General features: G+C 33.3%; 1 protein-coding gene across 1 annotated transcript in view; it reads left to right on the top strand.

The window, feature by feature from the left end:
* Col9a1 (collagen type IX alpha 1 chain) overlaps positions 1-18,101 on the top strand; it is an 83,742-nt gene that overhangs the window by 24,355 nt on the left and 41,286 nt on the right. The window contains exons 11-20 of the mRNA XM_015487952.2: positions 5,004-5,057; positions 5,300-5,335; positions 7,122-7,145; positions 7,501-7,554; positions 8,800-8,853; positions 9,515-9,547; positions 10,251-10,307; positions 11,793-11,846; positions 15,923-15,976; positions 16,934-16,987. Coding sequence (XP_015343438.1) covers positions 5,004-5,057; positions 5,300-5,335; positions 7,122-7,145; positions 7,501-7,554; positions 8,800-8,853; positions 9,515-9,547; positions 10,251-10,307; positions 11,793-11,846; positions 15,923-15,976; positions 16,934-16,987 — 474 coding nt within the window. The remainder of the gene's footprint in view (positions 1-5,003; positions 5,058-5,299; positions 5,336-7,121; positions 7,146-7,500; positions 7,555-8,799; positions 8,854-9,514; positions 9,548-10,250; positions 10,308-11,792; positions 11,847-15,922; positions 15,977-16,933; positions 16,988-18,101) is intronic.

Below are 18,101 nucleotides of genomic sequence, written 5' to 3'. Positions count from 1 at the left end.
TCCAAGAATTTTTGACTAGAGTTTAAGACAGATCCTTTATTTTCAGAGAGAGAAAAAAAAAAAATAGCTGGATTTTACCTGTTGTTAAGACATGCTGTCTCTGTCAGGATTACCACGATGCGGGTACTTTTTTGTGTCATTTAATGCTTCAGGAGTTAGGCTTTGTTTTACATTTCAAAGGCCCTGGTTTGAATTTTCCCTGTATGTAAAATGGTAGTACCTGAGGTGCCCATAGACTGATATTTGTATATACAAACTGAAATTATATAACTTTCTGGCTGTCCAAGCTCTTTGAAACCACATTACTTGAAATTGCCATATCATAATAAAAATGCCTGATGGATACAAGGCCACTAGATGAACTAGTAGTCTAATATGAGCTGTGCTTATTTCTATATTCCTTTGAAACTTCACCTGACCTTTTGGATGAAAACAAAATTTCCAATTAAATTTAAAAAAATTGTTTGGATAGTTGAAGCATAAACCAGTTATCTGAAGTCTTATTATTAATTTGCAGTATAATTTTGGCAGGAGGCTAGATTTAGCTGCCCCTCTGTTTTAGTAGTGCTTTTGTAACTTGCTCAACAAATTCTTTATCTCATATCATAATGTCATAAAGACAATCCTTGCTTTTTGTTTTATAATTTCCCCATGTGAACATAAATTTTTGACAAATGAAAGTGCTTTGAAATTTATAGAAGTATATTGTCAACATAATTGCAAGTATTTTTCTTTGTCTATATTTGCAGTACCATCAGTACAAAACAAACTATGCTTCAAATATTAAAAGTTGCAGAGGGCTGAGACTTCTTAAATATTTGAGATTTGACCTTGGAGGGTATTTCAGGGAGAAACTGATGAGGCCATTGAGTCAGTCTCTTGGGACAGAGAAGGAAGTCAAAAGCTAAGAGAAAGAGAGGAAAGGAAAAGAAAAGGATAAAACCCATACATGTGCCTGTATTTTAGGCATTCTTAGATCTAAGGGAAAAATAAACTAGACTGTGCATTTGTTTAGAGCTTTTTCTTCAAGCACTATCACAAATATTATTTTCTTTAGCTTTATAATAATGCAGAAAGTAGACTGGCTTAATGTTACTTTCCACAGATAATGAAAAAAATTATTATGAGGACAAGTGGTTTTCTATAGGACCCAGGGTTATTTACTTAGTGCCTGAGAAAGCAAAAGAATCTGTACATCTTGATTATTTTGGGGAGACTCTCTAGGTCTGCTTCATGCAGATATAAATGAGGTTCTTAGCAGATGAATAACTGGAGAGAATAAAGAGAAAAAGTGATACTGACTTTCTAGTATGCAAATTGCCACACAAGAATGATATGGATAATTTAATGGCTATTAAAAACCATTTGCAATTGATATTTTATGATTTTTTGGTATGTTTCATATCCTGTAACTATTGAATTGAAGTCACATGGGACTTTTAGAATTGGAAAGTTTTCTTAGTCTACTCTTTGGTTGATTTGACATGTAAAAAAGTATTTTAGTCTAAATTGGGAATGGGCACTTGAAAGGAAGTAGATCAGAGCTTACTGTCTGCTTGTATTTAGCCATCGGGGAATCAAACAAGTAGGAAATCATCACAAGTCCTTTCTTGGAAGTGAACCTAAAGACCTTAATCCTCCAATCTCTTTGTCTTCTGTTCTTTGGTTCATTGCAAATCTTATTTTTGCTAACATTAAGAAACTGGTTAGTTGAATGTTGGAAGAATCTTAAAGCAATACAGTTCAAAGTTTATTTACTATGTTGAGTGGATTTTTGGCAGAAAATATAAAAGCGTCACAGAAGCTATGCTTGTGGAGGAACCCCTTGAGTCTTAGCAGATGAGCTGTTGGAATGTGGAAGGAAACCATCACAAAGAACTGGTATTCTCTGACAAATAGAAGCATTAAATTTCAGAACACAGCATCGGCATTAATTATCTCATATAGAACTTTGTTTGCATAAACACCCTTATGAAGGCATTTCTCTCCACTACTGGTGATATTTCCCTCTGTAATTTCTTTGAAATAAGATCTAGAAAATTTTATTGCAAATTGGATTTTGAAAAGTGTGTGTGTGTTGTAGACACATATTTCAAATCTCTTCTCTTTCTTTTTAGTTTAAGTTGATTCTTCTTTTTACCTATGAATTAATAAAATTAGAGACATCAGAGTTCGGTCATAACCTTGTTTCCAAAGGACAACTATGTTATTATCATCAATTATATCAATAGAGCTATCCTTTTTTTAAAGAAAGTTTTTTGTTTTTCAGTTACTTACTAATTAATTTATTTTTTGGTTACTGGGAATTGAACCCAGGAGGACTTTACCATTGAGCTACACCTTCAGCCCCCTTTTTTTTACTAAGTTGCTGAGGCTGGCCTCAAACTTATGATCCTCCTACCTCAGCCTCCTGAATTGCTGGTACTACAGGCATGCATCACTGTGCCTAATTCAATAAAAATATTCTTAAAAGTGCTCTTTGTTGTGACATGCTCAGAGGTCTGTAATAATATCTTATTATCTTTCCTATAGGATCCACATGAGACAAATAGAAGAGGAATAAGAATTATATAGATATTATAGCTAAACCATGCTATTATCCTCTGAATGTACAAGTTTTATCCCTGACAGATGTCTATGAGTAGGATAGTGAGTTAAGAAATTATCCTGAAAGGTCAGTGTTGGTGCAAATAATCAGACATCGAAGAAACATGAGAAGACTCAGAAGTACAGTGCTGTGATTAATAACTAGATTCTTTGTTAGTTTGTTTGTAGGACCCTATCTGAATGAGGAACAGCATTTAAAACATGATAGAGTTAAACAACTTGCCCAGGTTTACATAGCTACTAAGTAGCAGAGTCAAGATTTAAGCTAAAAATAAAGATTGTGTGGAAGGAAAAATGTAATATCCTACTTAAAAGTCTAACTTACATTAATATTTCTCAGTCATCAGGTATTGAGTGTGTTTGATGCCAGGGGCAATGTACTATAACTGTAATGCACATGTAGTTCTTGTCCTTGTGGAGTTTATGGTTTTCTACATAGTTATTTCATAATAGACCTCACTGTAACATCTGACACCAGATCCATTTTCAATTTAATTCAAAGAACTTCCCAATGATGGACATAATTTACCATATCCTATGGAGGATATTTTAGATATGAAGTGACCTATAAATAGTCTTTAGGTTATTCAGCCATCGACTGGGTTCTGCTTTATATATTGCAGCTGAAATTCTACCATATATAGTAATTAATGTCCTAAATCTTATCAGTTATTCGGGTCACAGATTGAAGAAGCCTAGTTTATATGAAAATCAACTAGGATTGGTCTTGGAGGGTATATACATTAAGTGGGTGTTGGAGGATCTATTAGTTAAATATGCCACAAGGTTTCTACATTTTATGTGCTGTGAGTGCTTCCAGACAGTGTTCTGTATGTGTGGTTTCTTTGTTGAGATATAAAAGCAAACATTCCATTACCATCAATGCTCAGCTTCTAATTATACTGGGGCTTATTTCCAGATTACAGTGTTGTAATTAGGCTAGGGCAAGTAACCATCTAAGACAGTCTGTCAAAAATTCTTTCCTGTGTGTTTAATAGTTTTCTTCCTTGGTAAGTTTCTAAGTAATTAACATTTTTTAAAACAAATTTCTTTGACTCACTCTCAGGAGTTGTTACAGATATTGATGTAGAGAAATATCAAAATGATAGTCCAGGAACTGGTTTCTATATGAATTACATGAAAGCATTTTTTTAATGCCTAAGCAGACTATGACAAACTAAATATGAGTTTTGACAATCCATTTTTAAGTAGAGCTTTCATATTTTTAAGAGATCTTTCCCTGAATATTATTTGAGTTTTTTCAAAATCTTGATAATAGAAAGAATTTTTAAGGCATTTATGTATGCATGTATATATGCACATATACAGATATTTATCTTTAGGAGGGTATGATTTCAAGTTTGCATTGTAAGTGATGTCAGAAAGTGTCATAGAGCAAAGAAAAAATTTAAAAAATAACAGTGCATCTGCACTAAGTAAGGAAATTCAGACGTATGTGTAGTTTTATGCTTTCATATATTTTATTTGAGGATGATAAAATAAGTATTAGTGGGGCTGTGGCTGGGCTCAGTGGTAGAGCGCTCGCCTGGCATGTGTGAGGCACTGGGTTTGATCCTCAGCACCACATAAAAATAAAATAAAGGCATTGTGTCCACCTACAACTAAAAAAAATACATATTTAAAAAATATTAGTGGAGACAATAAGTATGTTTAGAGGATTATTTAATACCATTGTAGTATTAAATATGATAGTTATAAATGTGTTTTATAATACTAGGCTTAAATTATATATAGCAAATGGATATATGAACTTATATATTTAATTATAGCCATATTTACTAAGAAAGACAATGTGATAAGATATTCTTTCAAACATTTGACTTTAAAAGTTAATGTTCTTTAATAAGCAATTGCCACTTGCTAGAGATGGCTAGAGGAATTTAAGGAATTACAGGCAATAATGAGATCATTTATGTTTAATTCCTATTGAGGAATAATTTTAACTTTCCAGACATTGTTGTACTTTAGTTAAAGAGACACATAATATTATTTATTTTATAAATGAAGGAGATACATAAACCTTGGTTAATGGTAAAGCCAGACCCATCAGACTTAGTTGTTAGAACACCATAATTATTATATTGCATTTTCTCAAAGCAAAGACAAAAGGCATTTCGTTATTGAACCCTCTGACAAATGATGTAGTTAGCAGAAAGTTAGGAATATGATATAATTTATCGATAGTAAATAAGTAGCAGGCAGAGCTCATGTGGTGTCACCTTTATATAAGAATATAGAAGGTATTACTTTATAAATATGTGTATTTACATATGTAAACCTGCTGCAGATAACTAACAAATAAAGTGAAATTTTCTACCAACTTGTTTACCTGTGAATGTTATGATAGTTCTAATTTCACTATCTTGCTTTGTCAGGGTTTAACAGGACCTGATGGATCCCCTGGCTCTGTTGGTCCAAGGGGACAAAAAGTAAGTTAGGCACCTGGTACCGACTGATGATATCACTCAAATGCTGAAGTATAATTTTATTGTAGTGTTTGCAAGTCAACTAATGAATTAAGCTAGGACATAACTGAAATACTTTTTCAATTAAAACTGTGTTTAGAAATACTAAGATGCAGTATTTTTATGATTTCAATATGTATGCAGCTTACATATTTACATAATCATGCTTCAAAAACCTAAGTACAATGAAGCTATTTTATTTTTAGGGAGAACCTGGAGTACCTGGATCTCGTGGATTTCCAGTAAGTATCTGCGAAGCCACAGAATTGAAAATTTCCTATCTTTAGGTAAAATCCTGTTACTGGAATTTTCTTAAAATGCAGTTTCCTATATAATACACATGATAAAGAGCTTTATAACTTATCTGGTATGGTAAGTATTCCTACTGTGAATAGAAACTGTTCAGAGGCATTTGAATATACAGAACAAAATACATATGTCTATTCGCAGGTGGTATTTCTCAGAAGACAACTCCCTCTCTACTGCGTTGATAGAAAACATTTTTTTGCATAACATGAGCAAATTCAGTGTTAAGACCATTTATCACATCACTTTCTTTACAACTGGTTTTATCTCCAATGAAATACCAACTAATGAGTCATTATTGCCTGCCTGACTCCATGGCTAGTCTTTTCCTACACTGCACAATCCCTCAGATTTGTGCTATTCGTATGTTTAAGAGGACTAGGTTCTTAGGCTATTTTTTCTTTCTATGTTGCCCTTTGCTCTTGCCATTAATCTGTGTCCCCCTCCCCACCATTTATACTCTTTTCTTTGCCATATTTCAGCATCTATCAACTTGTTCATTAAAAGGCTATTTTCAGACGTGAATAGCATGCTCCACAGCATTTTTCAACTCAGATCTCAACATCTTATATTTAGTGAAATTTGTCAAACATCTAAGTCTCTGATGAAATAATTTATTGATTAATTTGTTATCATGAAGCATAACAGCTATTTCACAAATTGATCTATATATTGAAATGTTCAGATGAGAGTAATTTTTCAAGGAAAGCATTAGAAAATCCCACGCATTATTAAAACATACTGCCATACGAAGTTCTTACCTGTTTGTCCACCTAACTGATTAGAAATATTAATATCACTATCAAAGGATGTGCATTGATTACATGGGATGCTTTATATATCAATATTTTAGAAAAGCAAATCTGGAGTAAAAATATAACATAAGTATAGTATTACAGACAGCTGAAAATAAAAACTACTCAAGCCAATATAGGAACAAAAAGAATAATGAGAAATCCTAAGGGGAAACATTGAAATTAAAAAGAAAAGAGAGGGAACAGGAATATATATATGGCTCTGTGCTAGAATTGGGGCTGGTTAAGATAAATCAGAAGTGGTTTCAATCCATGATTATATGTAGTCTGGTGCTGATGAAGAGATTCAAAACATAAAGGATAGGGCCATAGAATAACTAGCTTTAAAGTCAAATTTGGTCTATTACATTAGAATCCCATTATAGGTTGCTTCAGGAGTGACACCAGTTTACTTTCTAGAAATATCGCCCTACCTATCAAAATGGAGGTGTGTTCTTAACCTTTCCCCACCAGCCTCTCTGTGCTGAATGCTTGATGGACAACTTCTAAACATCATATATTATATATCGTGAAAGTATATTGTTTTTAATGTAGGTTTCTTGTACAACACTACAAGTGAATTAAATCTTTAGACTGGTTGTGATGTGCCAGTTTGTGAGTGATGGCACGTTCTCCTGAGGGCAAGCTTCAATGGCTTCTTTACTTTGATTTTCTTTTTAAAAAAGATTAGAAAAATAAGGCTGGATAGCGTGGATATTGGAGGAATGTTTGAGGAGCTGAAACAAGCTCCTGCTTCCTTTAGAAGCAGAGCCATGTTTGCTTTTCATTATCCAGTGTTTTCTTTAGAATGAGCATCATATATTTATTTAGTATTAGAATTTATGGGTTTGAATCAAGTTGTGTTTGTGTCTATGTTTATACTAAGTATAAACCACTTGCAATAAATATTTTTATTTTACTCTTTTAGGGTCGTGGCATTCCTGGACCCCCTGTATGTATCATTTATCATTGACTTTTATGTAGTCTATAAAAATGGCCTATTTCCCAAATCCTGACCTTAATTTTTGACTAATACTAACCATTGGGGATTATAGAGTTTTAGTTACATCATCTAACGTGCCTACTAATGATAATACCCCTATTCTGCTAGACAAAATATTTACTAATTTAGGAAATTTCTGTTCCATTATAATTAAATTTTGGCCAAATGAGTTATTGCCACATTGGACATTAAAGCTAATTCTAGGCCTGTTATTTATTATATTTAATACCATTTGTGATAGATTATAAAATATCCATAAATTACCTTGTCACTTTGATTTGTCACTTTGATTTCTCAAATTCAGGGTCCTCCTGGGACAGCAGGACTTCCCGGAGAACTTGGCCGTGTAGGACCTATTGTGAGTACCACAGTGCATTTTGATAGACATTTGCTGATTTAATAGAAGGTGTTACTAGCGAGGCAAATTATCCTAACAGTACACTTCTCCCTCCTGCTAATTCAAAAGTGGCAGATAAATTTTATTCCAGTTCATAGTATTGATGAGAACTAGGAGTAATAATGCTGCTTTATTTTTGCAGAGTGATTTTAATTTTTTCCCTGAATTTTTCAGCTAAACTTTTCTTCCCAACTTCCTAATTGATTGTCATATAATGGAGTGTCACCCCCATTTTATAGACTCTCAGCTAGGGTTTGGGTCCAGTGGCTATTATATTAGACTTTCCACATTAAATTAAAAAATAGACTGGGTTATTACTAGGTATATTTGTTAGGATCATTGTATTATAATGAAAATTTAACTTGAAACATTAAGGTGCTGAACTTCATAGAGCAAAAATTGCTGATAAAAAGTGCTTCACGTGGATATTCATGAAGCATTTCAAAAGTGTTGAAGTATTGATGTTACGAGAAGGTAGGTAATTGTAAACTCATTGAGGAAAGGGACCATGTATTATATACCTTTCCTGCTTTTCTCTGTGTGTTTATTGTTTGCAAATTTATTTACTAAAGAAATGAATGAATACATTTAAAATAATTATAATATGCTTTTGATTTTTTATGGTAGGACATTAAGAAGGAAAACATTCCAAGAGTATGGCTATTGAGAGTAATTGGAACCCATTTTCATCTGAACAGCTTAGTTAGCCATTTTTGCTTTCTGTGTATTGCAAGAGTGCAATGACAGACAAAATGATAGGCCAGAAAAACAGCAGCAGCAAGAGTCAGACACTGCTGAGATTAACCTTGCGCTTCATAGCTTCAGGCTGGATGCGAGCTTTCTTTTGCTCTGATTAGCTGGTCAGCACTAGCAGTATTAGTTGTTTTGGCTCTTCTGTAAATCAACTAGAAAAATACATAGGGGTTCTAATTTGTTTTCAGAGTAGATAAAGTGATCATCCTACACAGAAAAATGGATTTTATTTTTTTCTCTGTGTCTCCTTTTGCTTTGTTTTATAACTTGGTGAGACTAGAACTCCTTTATTATTCTGGTTTTGTAGAACTAATTGGATTTGGAGGCAGGTCTATGCATGACTGAGCTCTGTAGGGGTTTCTAGTAATGCCATTCTCTCATGCCTCGCTGGTTTTGTGTACTGTGTTTTGACACATGTATAATCACCATGTCATGATTTTTCAAATGACTTAGGGTGACCCTGGGAAAAGAGGACCACCTGGCCCCCCAGGCCCCCCAGGACCCAGTGTAAGTTGTTTGCAACATGAATTTCCTTTGCTTCTGAGGGTTAGGACTGTAAAAATCTAAGAATCAGAAATGGAAGTGCCTATTAATTGGGCCATTAGATTCTAATACTCCCAAAATGGCTACCGATTTTTTCATCCATTTAGAGTATGGTTCTTTTTAAGGCCAGAAAAGTAGAAGGATCACAATAATTTAAAAGGTAGTTTCACAAAGCAATTCTTACTCTTTACATGTGAAAACCTTTGACACTGATTTTTCAAATGCTCAAAAATTTGACATATAAAAGAAGAATTTTCAAATGTACTTGTTACAAATTTTTCACAGTAACAAATTTACAAAAGAGGAGTTTAAGTAGGAGGTAATACAAATTTTAAATTTATATGTTATAGATTCTTTTTTTTACCCCCTATTCTGCTTCTCATTTCACCTCTTTTTAATCCCCTGGAAAAAAAAATGATCTACTGCAAATTAGGAGTCTTCAAAGGGAATATGCCCATGAGTCAAGTTTTTAGAATATTAGCATATTATATACTGCTATTTGTGCCTTGTATATTATGAAACATATATATTTAATTATATCTTTACCTAATGAACTTTCTACTATTACTGTGTTTGAATTAATTATTTAGTTATATTATTAACTTTAATATTTTATTTACTTTAGGGAACAATTGGCTTTCATGATGGAGATCCACTGGTAAGATGTTTTCCTTTGAACAAAATGTAGTTTTGTAGTCTCCAGATGAGTTGTCTTTGAAATGATCTTTCTGGAACATACTGTGCTTCTATGTTTTACTTTTGCTCAGATGGCAGAAAATCTGTAGCATTAGTGGACTGGTAGCTTATATATACTCAGACTATAACAGTTTTTCATTACAGAAGTATCTATTTTTTCTATAATATTTTTGCTTTATACCTAAGGCATGCTTTTCACTAGAATACCTCAATATTAGGAGATATTTTACATGTAGATAAATAATGAAATGATAATGGTAAGCTGTACTAAGCACAATTTGGGCCAATTGCTGGGGGTATGAACTTTAGGATATGGCTAGTTCAGTAGAGAGGGAGGAAAATGATCAGGTAATGGCAAAATTCATTGTTTTTAAACATTGCACTTCTTTAATATAGTAAATCTGAAATGAATATGGAAAAATATTAACATTTATTAAATGCATGAATAAATGGGTGAATGCATGGGAAGGTACTTGTTATATTCTCTATACTTTTCTAGAAGTTAGAAATATTGGTTTAAAAATCCAATAAAAAGGAGGAAAGGGATATTTGAATTTATTTAATGACTATAATTGCATTAGTGTTTAATAGCTGGAATCCTTTAAAAATTTGGCTCTTTCTCAAAGTGGGCTCTGGTTCATGGTGTCTTTATTGCTTTCTTGTAGTGTCCAAATTCCTGTCCACCAGGTCGCTCTGGATATCCAGGCCTACCAGGCATGAGGGTAAGAGAATAATTTCCTTATATTATTTCCTAGATTATTATCCACAGGAAAAAAAAAAAATGGAACCTTCACTTAAAGCACTATCCTTCCTGGTGTGAAGATCCCATTCAGATGGAGCAGTCTAGTCTGTGTTGGCTTACTCTGTGCCTCAGTTTGTGGGCTTATTAAACCTGGAATTCTAGCTGGGGGCCCCCCAAGGCATAGGTGCTTAATATAGATACCCCTGAAGTTTAGAGCACAAATGCCAGTAAAATACAGGAGATTGAGGGAGGCTTGAACGCCAAATCAAGGGCCAGAAGTTTGCCTCCAACAGAGGAAGACAGGGGTGAGAATGAGGGGAGAAGACAGTGCACATAATTATTTGAGACTGTTTTGCTTAAAAAACAAACAAACAAACTGGTAAATTGGGAAAACTGTGCAAAATAAGTAGGAAAAAGACTTTCCTGAAAGTGTTTTTCTCTGCCATCATAATTACTTTGAAATAGTGCATAAAAACAAGTAAATAAATGCCAACTGCTGGGGATAAATGGCTTTCTCTCTCCAGTCTCTGAGTCTAAAGAGATTATGAGAAATTCCAGAAAATTTGAGAAATTCCTTGGGGCTTTACTGTGATCTGGAAGGCTCCAAGGTACTGATTTTCCCCAAAGTTTTTCTTATTGATTTTTGGTGGTTTCCCTCAACTGTGGAGTTGGGCCTGGGTTGGTGTCTTATTTTACAGAAAGACTGGAGAGAAGTCAAAGTCCTGACAGACTTAATTTGGGGATGTTGTCTCATAGTTTGCCTCATGTTACTGCCCACAATGTACATAAGCTTAGAACAGTGACTTGACAAGAGAGTCAGGGATTGTCTTCATGCTAGGGAGCCTTTGCTTACTGCCCTTCCATGCCTTCCTTTTGCACCTACAATAGTGTATAGGAAGAGGCAGAGAAGTGCCCTTCTTATGCCCGCCCTTCCCCCCTCCAGGAAGCAGGTGGGTATGGAGGCAGAAGGGTTTCCAGCAGCCACAGAAGCAGGGCATAGCCAGGTGAGCTGGATAAGGGCTGCTTTTTCTGAAAAGTTCAGTCTGGTATAGAAAAAGCCTCAGTGCTCTAAACCACTCCAGGAGAAGTGGGGAACCCAGATTTCTGAAACAGCAGGCAGGTATCAATAAATCTTGGTGTTAAACTGGATAATGTGGCATTTTTTAATTCTAGAACAATATTTTCCTAATAAATAAAACTGATATATATTATATGCAGTAGTCATGTAATACACATAGTACTATTTAGGTCATTTAAGGCAGTAATTTTCTTTGTGACATAACCTTTTTCTTAGTAGTACCTTGACAAGGACTTTGGGAAGCAGAATCATTTTATGAACCCTCTGACACTTTTGCCAAGCCCAATAAATTATATATGCACATATATAATTTATATATTTTATATAATTTTTATATATATTTAAAAATATATGATATTATCTATTTTTTATTTTTGCATTTGCTAGGGCCATAAAGGTGCTAAAGGAGAAATTGGTGAACCAGGAAGACAAGGACATAAGGTAAGACAAATGAGTATTTAGTGAGTAAATTGTGATTAGGAGGTAGTGGCCATTTTTTAAAAAAAATATTCATTTTTTAATTGTAGTTGGACACAATACCTTTATTTTATTTATTTATTTTTAATATGGTGCTGAGGATCAAACTCAGGGCCTTGTACAAACAAGGCAAGCATTCTACCACTGAGCCACAACCACAGCCGGGTAGTTTTTATTTTAACCAACTATAAGGAATAATACAGCATATGTTGTATTTTGTCTTTCTATTTCAAATGATGTTTGAAATATTCTCTGTAGGTACATTAATATTCCAACTAAGCATAATAAGTTGTCTAATTATAAAAAACAAAGAAGGCACTGGACATTTTAATTTTTTTCCAGTGCAGCTATTTTTTATTTCCTTTCCTTTCCTTTTCAAATCAGTCACATTTAGCTTTTTTCCTTGATGCTTATGATAGTTGAACTTTCAACTAGTTGTTCTACCACATAAGACAAATTTTTGATATTCATAAAATATTATGCAATGTGTTGTTGAGCTTAGCAAACAGAGAATTTGGTAACTGGCTTTTAACTTCTCATCTGAAGTTCTGAAATAATTTTTCTGTTTATCTCTGATTTCATTTCAATATGACATAGATTTTGAGTAAACTGGAAGTTAGTGGTAACTTCTGTTATTATCTGGATGCAAACATGGAATCTATAGCACAACTTGCACCAGGGCAGCTGTGCCCTGCAGAAAAACCAAGACTGAAATTTAAAGCAAGGTGACCTATTTGCCATTTTTTTAATCTACTAATGTTAGTCATCTTTTAATGATCTAAGAATTTTATTTTATGCACAATGGAACTTTTGTCTTGGTACATTTTATATTTTACAAAGTCAAGTCAAGCTATTCTTAATGCAGATCTGGAAGGCTTTTCATTGTTGTTGACAATTCTACACCTTTACTGGGTAGAGGCAAGAGATTAGTCTTTTTTTATTTTGGAAGTAAAGAGATAGAGAGGCAATTTACTAATGTCTTTAAGCATTAATATCCTTGAACTCCTTAGCTAAAATCAGTCTATTGAATAACCTCACATAATCAGAATAAACATGCCAATTTTATGTACCCTATGGTAGTTCAGACTTTTATTTTAAATGCCTTTTTTTTTTTTTACTTAGGCTGTGAAGGCATTTTATTTCTCTAAAATATAATAGCTAGCTTCCTGATGTCAAATTGGAGTAAAATAGAAAAAAAAATGAGTACTTTGGAAGTGTCTCTGCATGCCCATTTCTTCACTGAATCTCAAAATTTGTGATTTTTAACGTTTAATAAATATTTATTAAGTACCTGCCATGTGCCAGGGTCTATTCTAAGTGCTGGGAACACAGAAATGAAAAACATGTCTAATCACAGGGGAGTGACTAAACTAAGTGTGACGTAGACATATGATATTAGTCACCAAAATAGTTATGTAAGAATATTAAAATTACACCAAAACATATTCGTGAAGTAATATGTGTATTGAAGCAAATATAGCAGACTTCTGTTATTTTTGATGCTCTGCATCTCTTTTTTCTCCTTTCGGTGACCCATTCTTTTGGGGAAATTTCACTCCCTTAACCCATGAATTTGGGGATGAAGCTGTTGATCTCCACTCTTCCAGTGAAACTAGTATTTTTGGTAACTGTACAAGTTAGTTATTTGGACTCTCAAATCTGGTTTGGGCTTCAGTGGAAAACTTGCACGCTTTTTGCTGTGTTAAGTAATTGCCAAAAATTTTCATTGAGTGTTATTAAAAATTCTTTTCATTTATTCCACATTTTTATGTCATTTTAAACTATAAGTGATGTCTTTAAAAAGTTATGTAAGAAAATGACATGACAATAGCTTGTTGAAGAATGAGCTCTGAAAGAGATTTCTAATAGATGACCTGGAATGATAGAGATTCTGGAGGCCTGAAGTTTGCATTCAGATTCACAATTTTGCCTTGAATTTTTTATGCAAGTTAGTTAATGAAGACTTTTAAAATTGTTTATGAATATAGGAATGAATAGTGAAACTTCACTAATTAAGATATGGTACTGGAAAGATCATGCAGCAGATTATCAGTCATTCAAAAATCTCTTAGTAAAATGATAATAAATGATAATAAATAAGTAATAAATGACAACAAATTTAAAAAATTTTCATTTTAAATTTGTCGTTATGGATAAGGTATGTGCTTTTCATTCAAAGGTAAAATATTTAATGCAAACATATTGCTTAAGGTTTATGGAGAATCTACGGGAAATGATTTATATCCTATTAAGGAAAAAATACAGAGGACCTATTAATAATTGTTGCGTTTTGCAGCTGGCTTTATAAATTTGTAGGGAAAAACAAGTAGCATTTAATTATGCACATGTGATGATTATTCACTTCATGGACTACTTAATTCACTAGCTTTTGAATTGGACTGCTTCTTTCCACTGTCAATCATATGTTCTAATGGAATACAATCTGAATATAATTATAAGACTGAAACTAAGGTGTAAGACCTTTATAATGCATTAAAAAATCAAGTTAAATTATTTAGGCATAATGTAGCTCTTTGACAAATGTGCCTAAATGTTCTATATTAATACTGCTGTTAAATATTTTGTTATGGCCTTATTTTTTGTGAAAAATCTTTAAATGTAAGATATAGTTGATGGAGCAAGAAAATGAGTGAATTGAAATATGTAATAAAGAAATAATAGTAATGGACTTAAGTCTGATATTATGTACATGATGTTATAAATAATTTTTCTCATCACTAATTTCACAATTTAAGATATCTATTACCACAGAAAATGTAGGACTATATATGGATTAAAAAAATAAACCCTCCTCAGAGGGAAAGTAATTTTTTTTCTATAAAATAATATTTCTGTAAGAGGAATCAGATCTCTTTTTGAATCTTCTAACATATTAAAGTATATCAGAGGTTATAATAACAAGATGACAAAATAATAATTAGTTAGAAAATATGATGGAAGATGGTCTCATTGGCAATAGCAACCAGATAGTCCAAATACTTTCATATGGAAGCTTAATTTGAAGAAAAGAGTAAAACTTTATTCGTGAAGATAAAAAGAAAAAACATTTGACTAAATAGAGAGATACACTAACTTCTGAGAGAGAAAGATTTAATGTAATCCTGATAGAAAACCAGTAGAATTTTTGGGAATATCTGTCCAGTGATTTTAACATTGCTCTAGATGGGCAAACATTTAAGAAAATCTGAAAAATAAGAGTAACTCTAAAAAGGCAAGGGAATTCTCCCTGAGATGAAAATGCATTACAAAATGTATTACAATAATTAAAATGTTTTCATGTTGGCAACATGATAAGCAGATCAGTGAGATAGAATAGGAAACCTAGAGCCTAATGATTTATACATGTTAAAGATAAATTTCCAATTCTTGTGGAGAGGATCGACTTTTTAATAAATGACATTGGAATTAGTGACCTTTATATTCTGTGCCAGAAATTAAACTATAGAAGAGTTACTAAAAAAAAAAGTACAGATGAATATTTATTTAATTTGGGGGTGGAAAAGGCTTTTCTATGAGTGAAATCAAAGGTATGAACCATGAAAGAAAAGACTGATTTAAATCCCTCCCAAATTGTGTATGGTATAAAAGTGGTAATAAGAAAAGCTAAAATGTAAGCCATAATGAAAATATCTTACAGCTTATGGAAATGCTTATACAATATTACTACATATTCCCATTAACACCCCCAACTATTTCTCTCTCTCAAACATGAACACACACATTTTCTTTCCCTTCTCCCCTCCTTCCCTCCCTTTAGAAAAACTTTGAAAGTACAGCATCTAAAATGTTGCTAGTATTCATAGTTGGATGGTGTGATTTGGGTGACTTTATTTGTATACTTCTCTGGATTTTCTGAATATTCTATAGTTGATATGAATCATACTTAAATTACTATAAAATAATTTAAGAAAGCATAGTATAGGTGCCAAATGAATATAAAATGTTCTCACTAGATTAGCACAAATTTCTGTGTTCATTTCCTAGACATATTTATTGTGCTTTTCTCCGTTGTTTTTTAGGGTGAAGAAGGCGACCAGGGAGAACTGGGAGAAGTTGGAGCTCAAGGACCTCCAGTAAAGTATTTTTAAAAAAATATTTGACTAGGCTATATAAATATCTTTTTAATTTTTTTTTAGTTGTAGATGGACATGATACCTTTATTTTATTTATTTATTTTTATGTGGTGCTGAGGATTGAACCCAGTGCCTCACACATGCTAGGCAAGTGCTCTACCACTGAGCCACAACCCCAGCCTGGCTATGCAAATATTTTAAAAATGACTCTTGAAATATTTTATACTTAGTATTTGGATCAATAACTTTATCTTAACATGATGTTCTCTATTTTATCACCAGTCCAGCTTTGAGAGATAATCATGTTTTCAGAATAAGAAAGAGTTCCCATTGTATATTCAAGCACCTTTTTAAACAAAAAAGATTCTATATATAATTACATACATTCATTTAATAGACTCCAGGTCCAGGTAATCTGAAAGCAAATACTGAACACAAGAGGTTGACATATCTTTTGTTTTCTAAAGCACCATTACATGATATAATGAGAAAATTTTGTATACTCTGAATATGCAGTAGCTAAATAATGCATTGGATCAATGTAGCTCATTCCAGCATGTAATCATTTTAATTAGAACATTATTAGTTGCTCATAATCATGTTTTTTTTAAATAAAAAGTTAGTCCCTTGTGCTTTGGCAGATTACTGCAGTAATATGCAAGGTAATTGGGCATCAGCATACTTCAATTTAAAATTTTGTTAAATCAGAATTTATGTTACTTTTGTACTATATGAAAATAAAATGGTTACACCTTTTTCATGTCAAAATGAGTAACATTTATGGAAATGATAATTTTTTTTCATTATTTCCAAAGTATAGCCAAGGCATAGCCAGTGTCAAAGAGGAGCTGAGGCACCACCATTGGTTACGATAACATCCTTCTGGATCATTTTCTGTGGCAAGCTTAAAAAAAACATATGCCTTAACTAATCCAGTATTCTCTTTTACATTTCCAGGGAGCACAAGGTTTGAGAGGCATCACTGGAACAGTTGGGGACAAAGGAGAAAAAGTAAGATGATGATGATAATGCTGTAATATAAAAATATACTAAATCGTTAGAATTTGAGTCATTTTAAAGCAACTTCTTATCTTCAGCAACACCATTTTTTTTTTTTTTTTTTTTTGGATCCACAATTGGTTGAATTCAGATGCAGAACCCATGGACATGGAGATCAACTCTATTATATATTTTAAATAGTCTTGGGTGATTTAGAGTAAGTAGGGTTGCTCAATTTTCTTTCTGTTTTAGTATCAGTAACTAGCACTGATAACACTGGCCCAGTGGTTGGGGTGCTTCTGGTCAAACAAGGCAAAGACAGGAGAAGGCAGGAAGGGAGAGGCAAGAGAAGGCAGGCTACCTCCCAGGCCTCTAAGGACATTCTTGTCCTATGTGCACACTCAGCCCTGCCCTAGACAGGGGTGATACACCTGTGGCCAGAGTACAACAACTGCCCTTAGCCTAGTCTCAGAAATCTGATTTTCCTAGCACTTCCATAGAAAGGTGTTCTGCAAGCTGTTAGGAAAATTTGAAGAGGAATAAGACCTCATTAAGTTGGCTGCTTATTGTGAGAGACAAATAAATAGCTAACTGTGTAGCAAGCAAGATAGAAATCTCAAGGCGGGTGGAATGAGGGAATGCAGATAGGGGATCCAGAGGACCCAGGAAGGAGGTGGCATCAGAAGGATGTTGAGACTACAAGGCCTGTGTGTGAAGGATGGAGAACAGGGAATACTTGGTTGAGTAATATCACAAGGAAAAACAACAGAAACCTGTAGACAAAAACCCTCTCAAAGTTTCTATTGGTGTGTGTGTGTGTGTGTGTGTGTGTGTGTGTGTGTGTGTGTTTAAAAGTTATTGCTTCTTAGAAAGTGTGTTAGAAAAGCCAGTTTGTAGGTCACAGAATGTTAAAAGGCATCTGCCTACCACCACTTCTCACCCTGGCCTCATTCTCTTGAGAGCCACCACAGCTAATCTGTGTCAGTTTGACACAGTGATACAAAGCTTTTTATCTAAACTTAGATAACAACAAGTTGTGCATTGTTTATGCTCAATTTTTTTTTAAGAGATGCACATTTTTGTGAATCAAGTCTGGCTTGTTTACTTTTTTTTTTTTTTTTTTTTT

Source organism: Marmota marmota, unplaced genomic scaffold, assembly GCF_001458135.2.
Source record: "Marmota marmota marmota unplaced genomic scaffold, marMar, whole genome shotgun sequence".
Lineage (NCBI taxonomy): Eukaryota > Metazoa > Chordata > Mammalia > Rodentia > Sciuridae > Marmota > Marmota marmota.
Note: the sequence above shows the minus strand (reverse complement) of the source record. Positions and strands in the feature narration are given on the sequence as shown.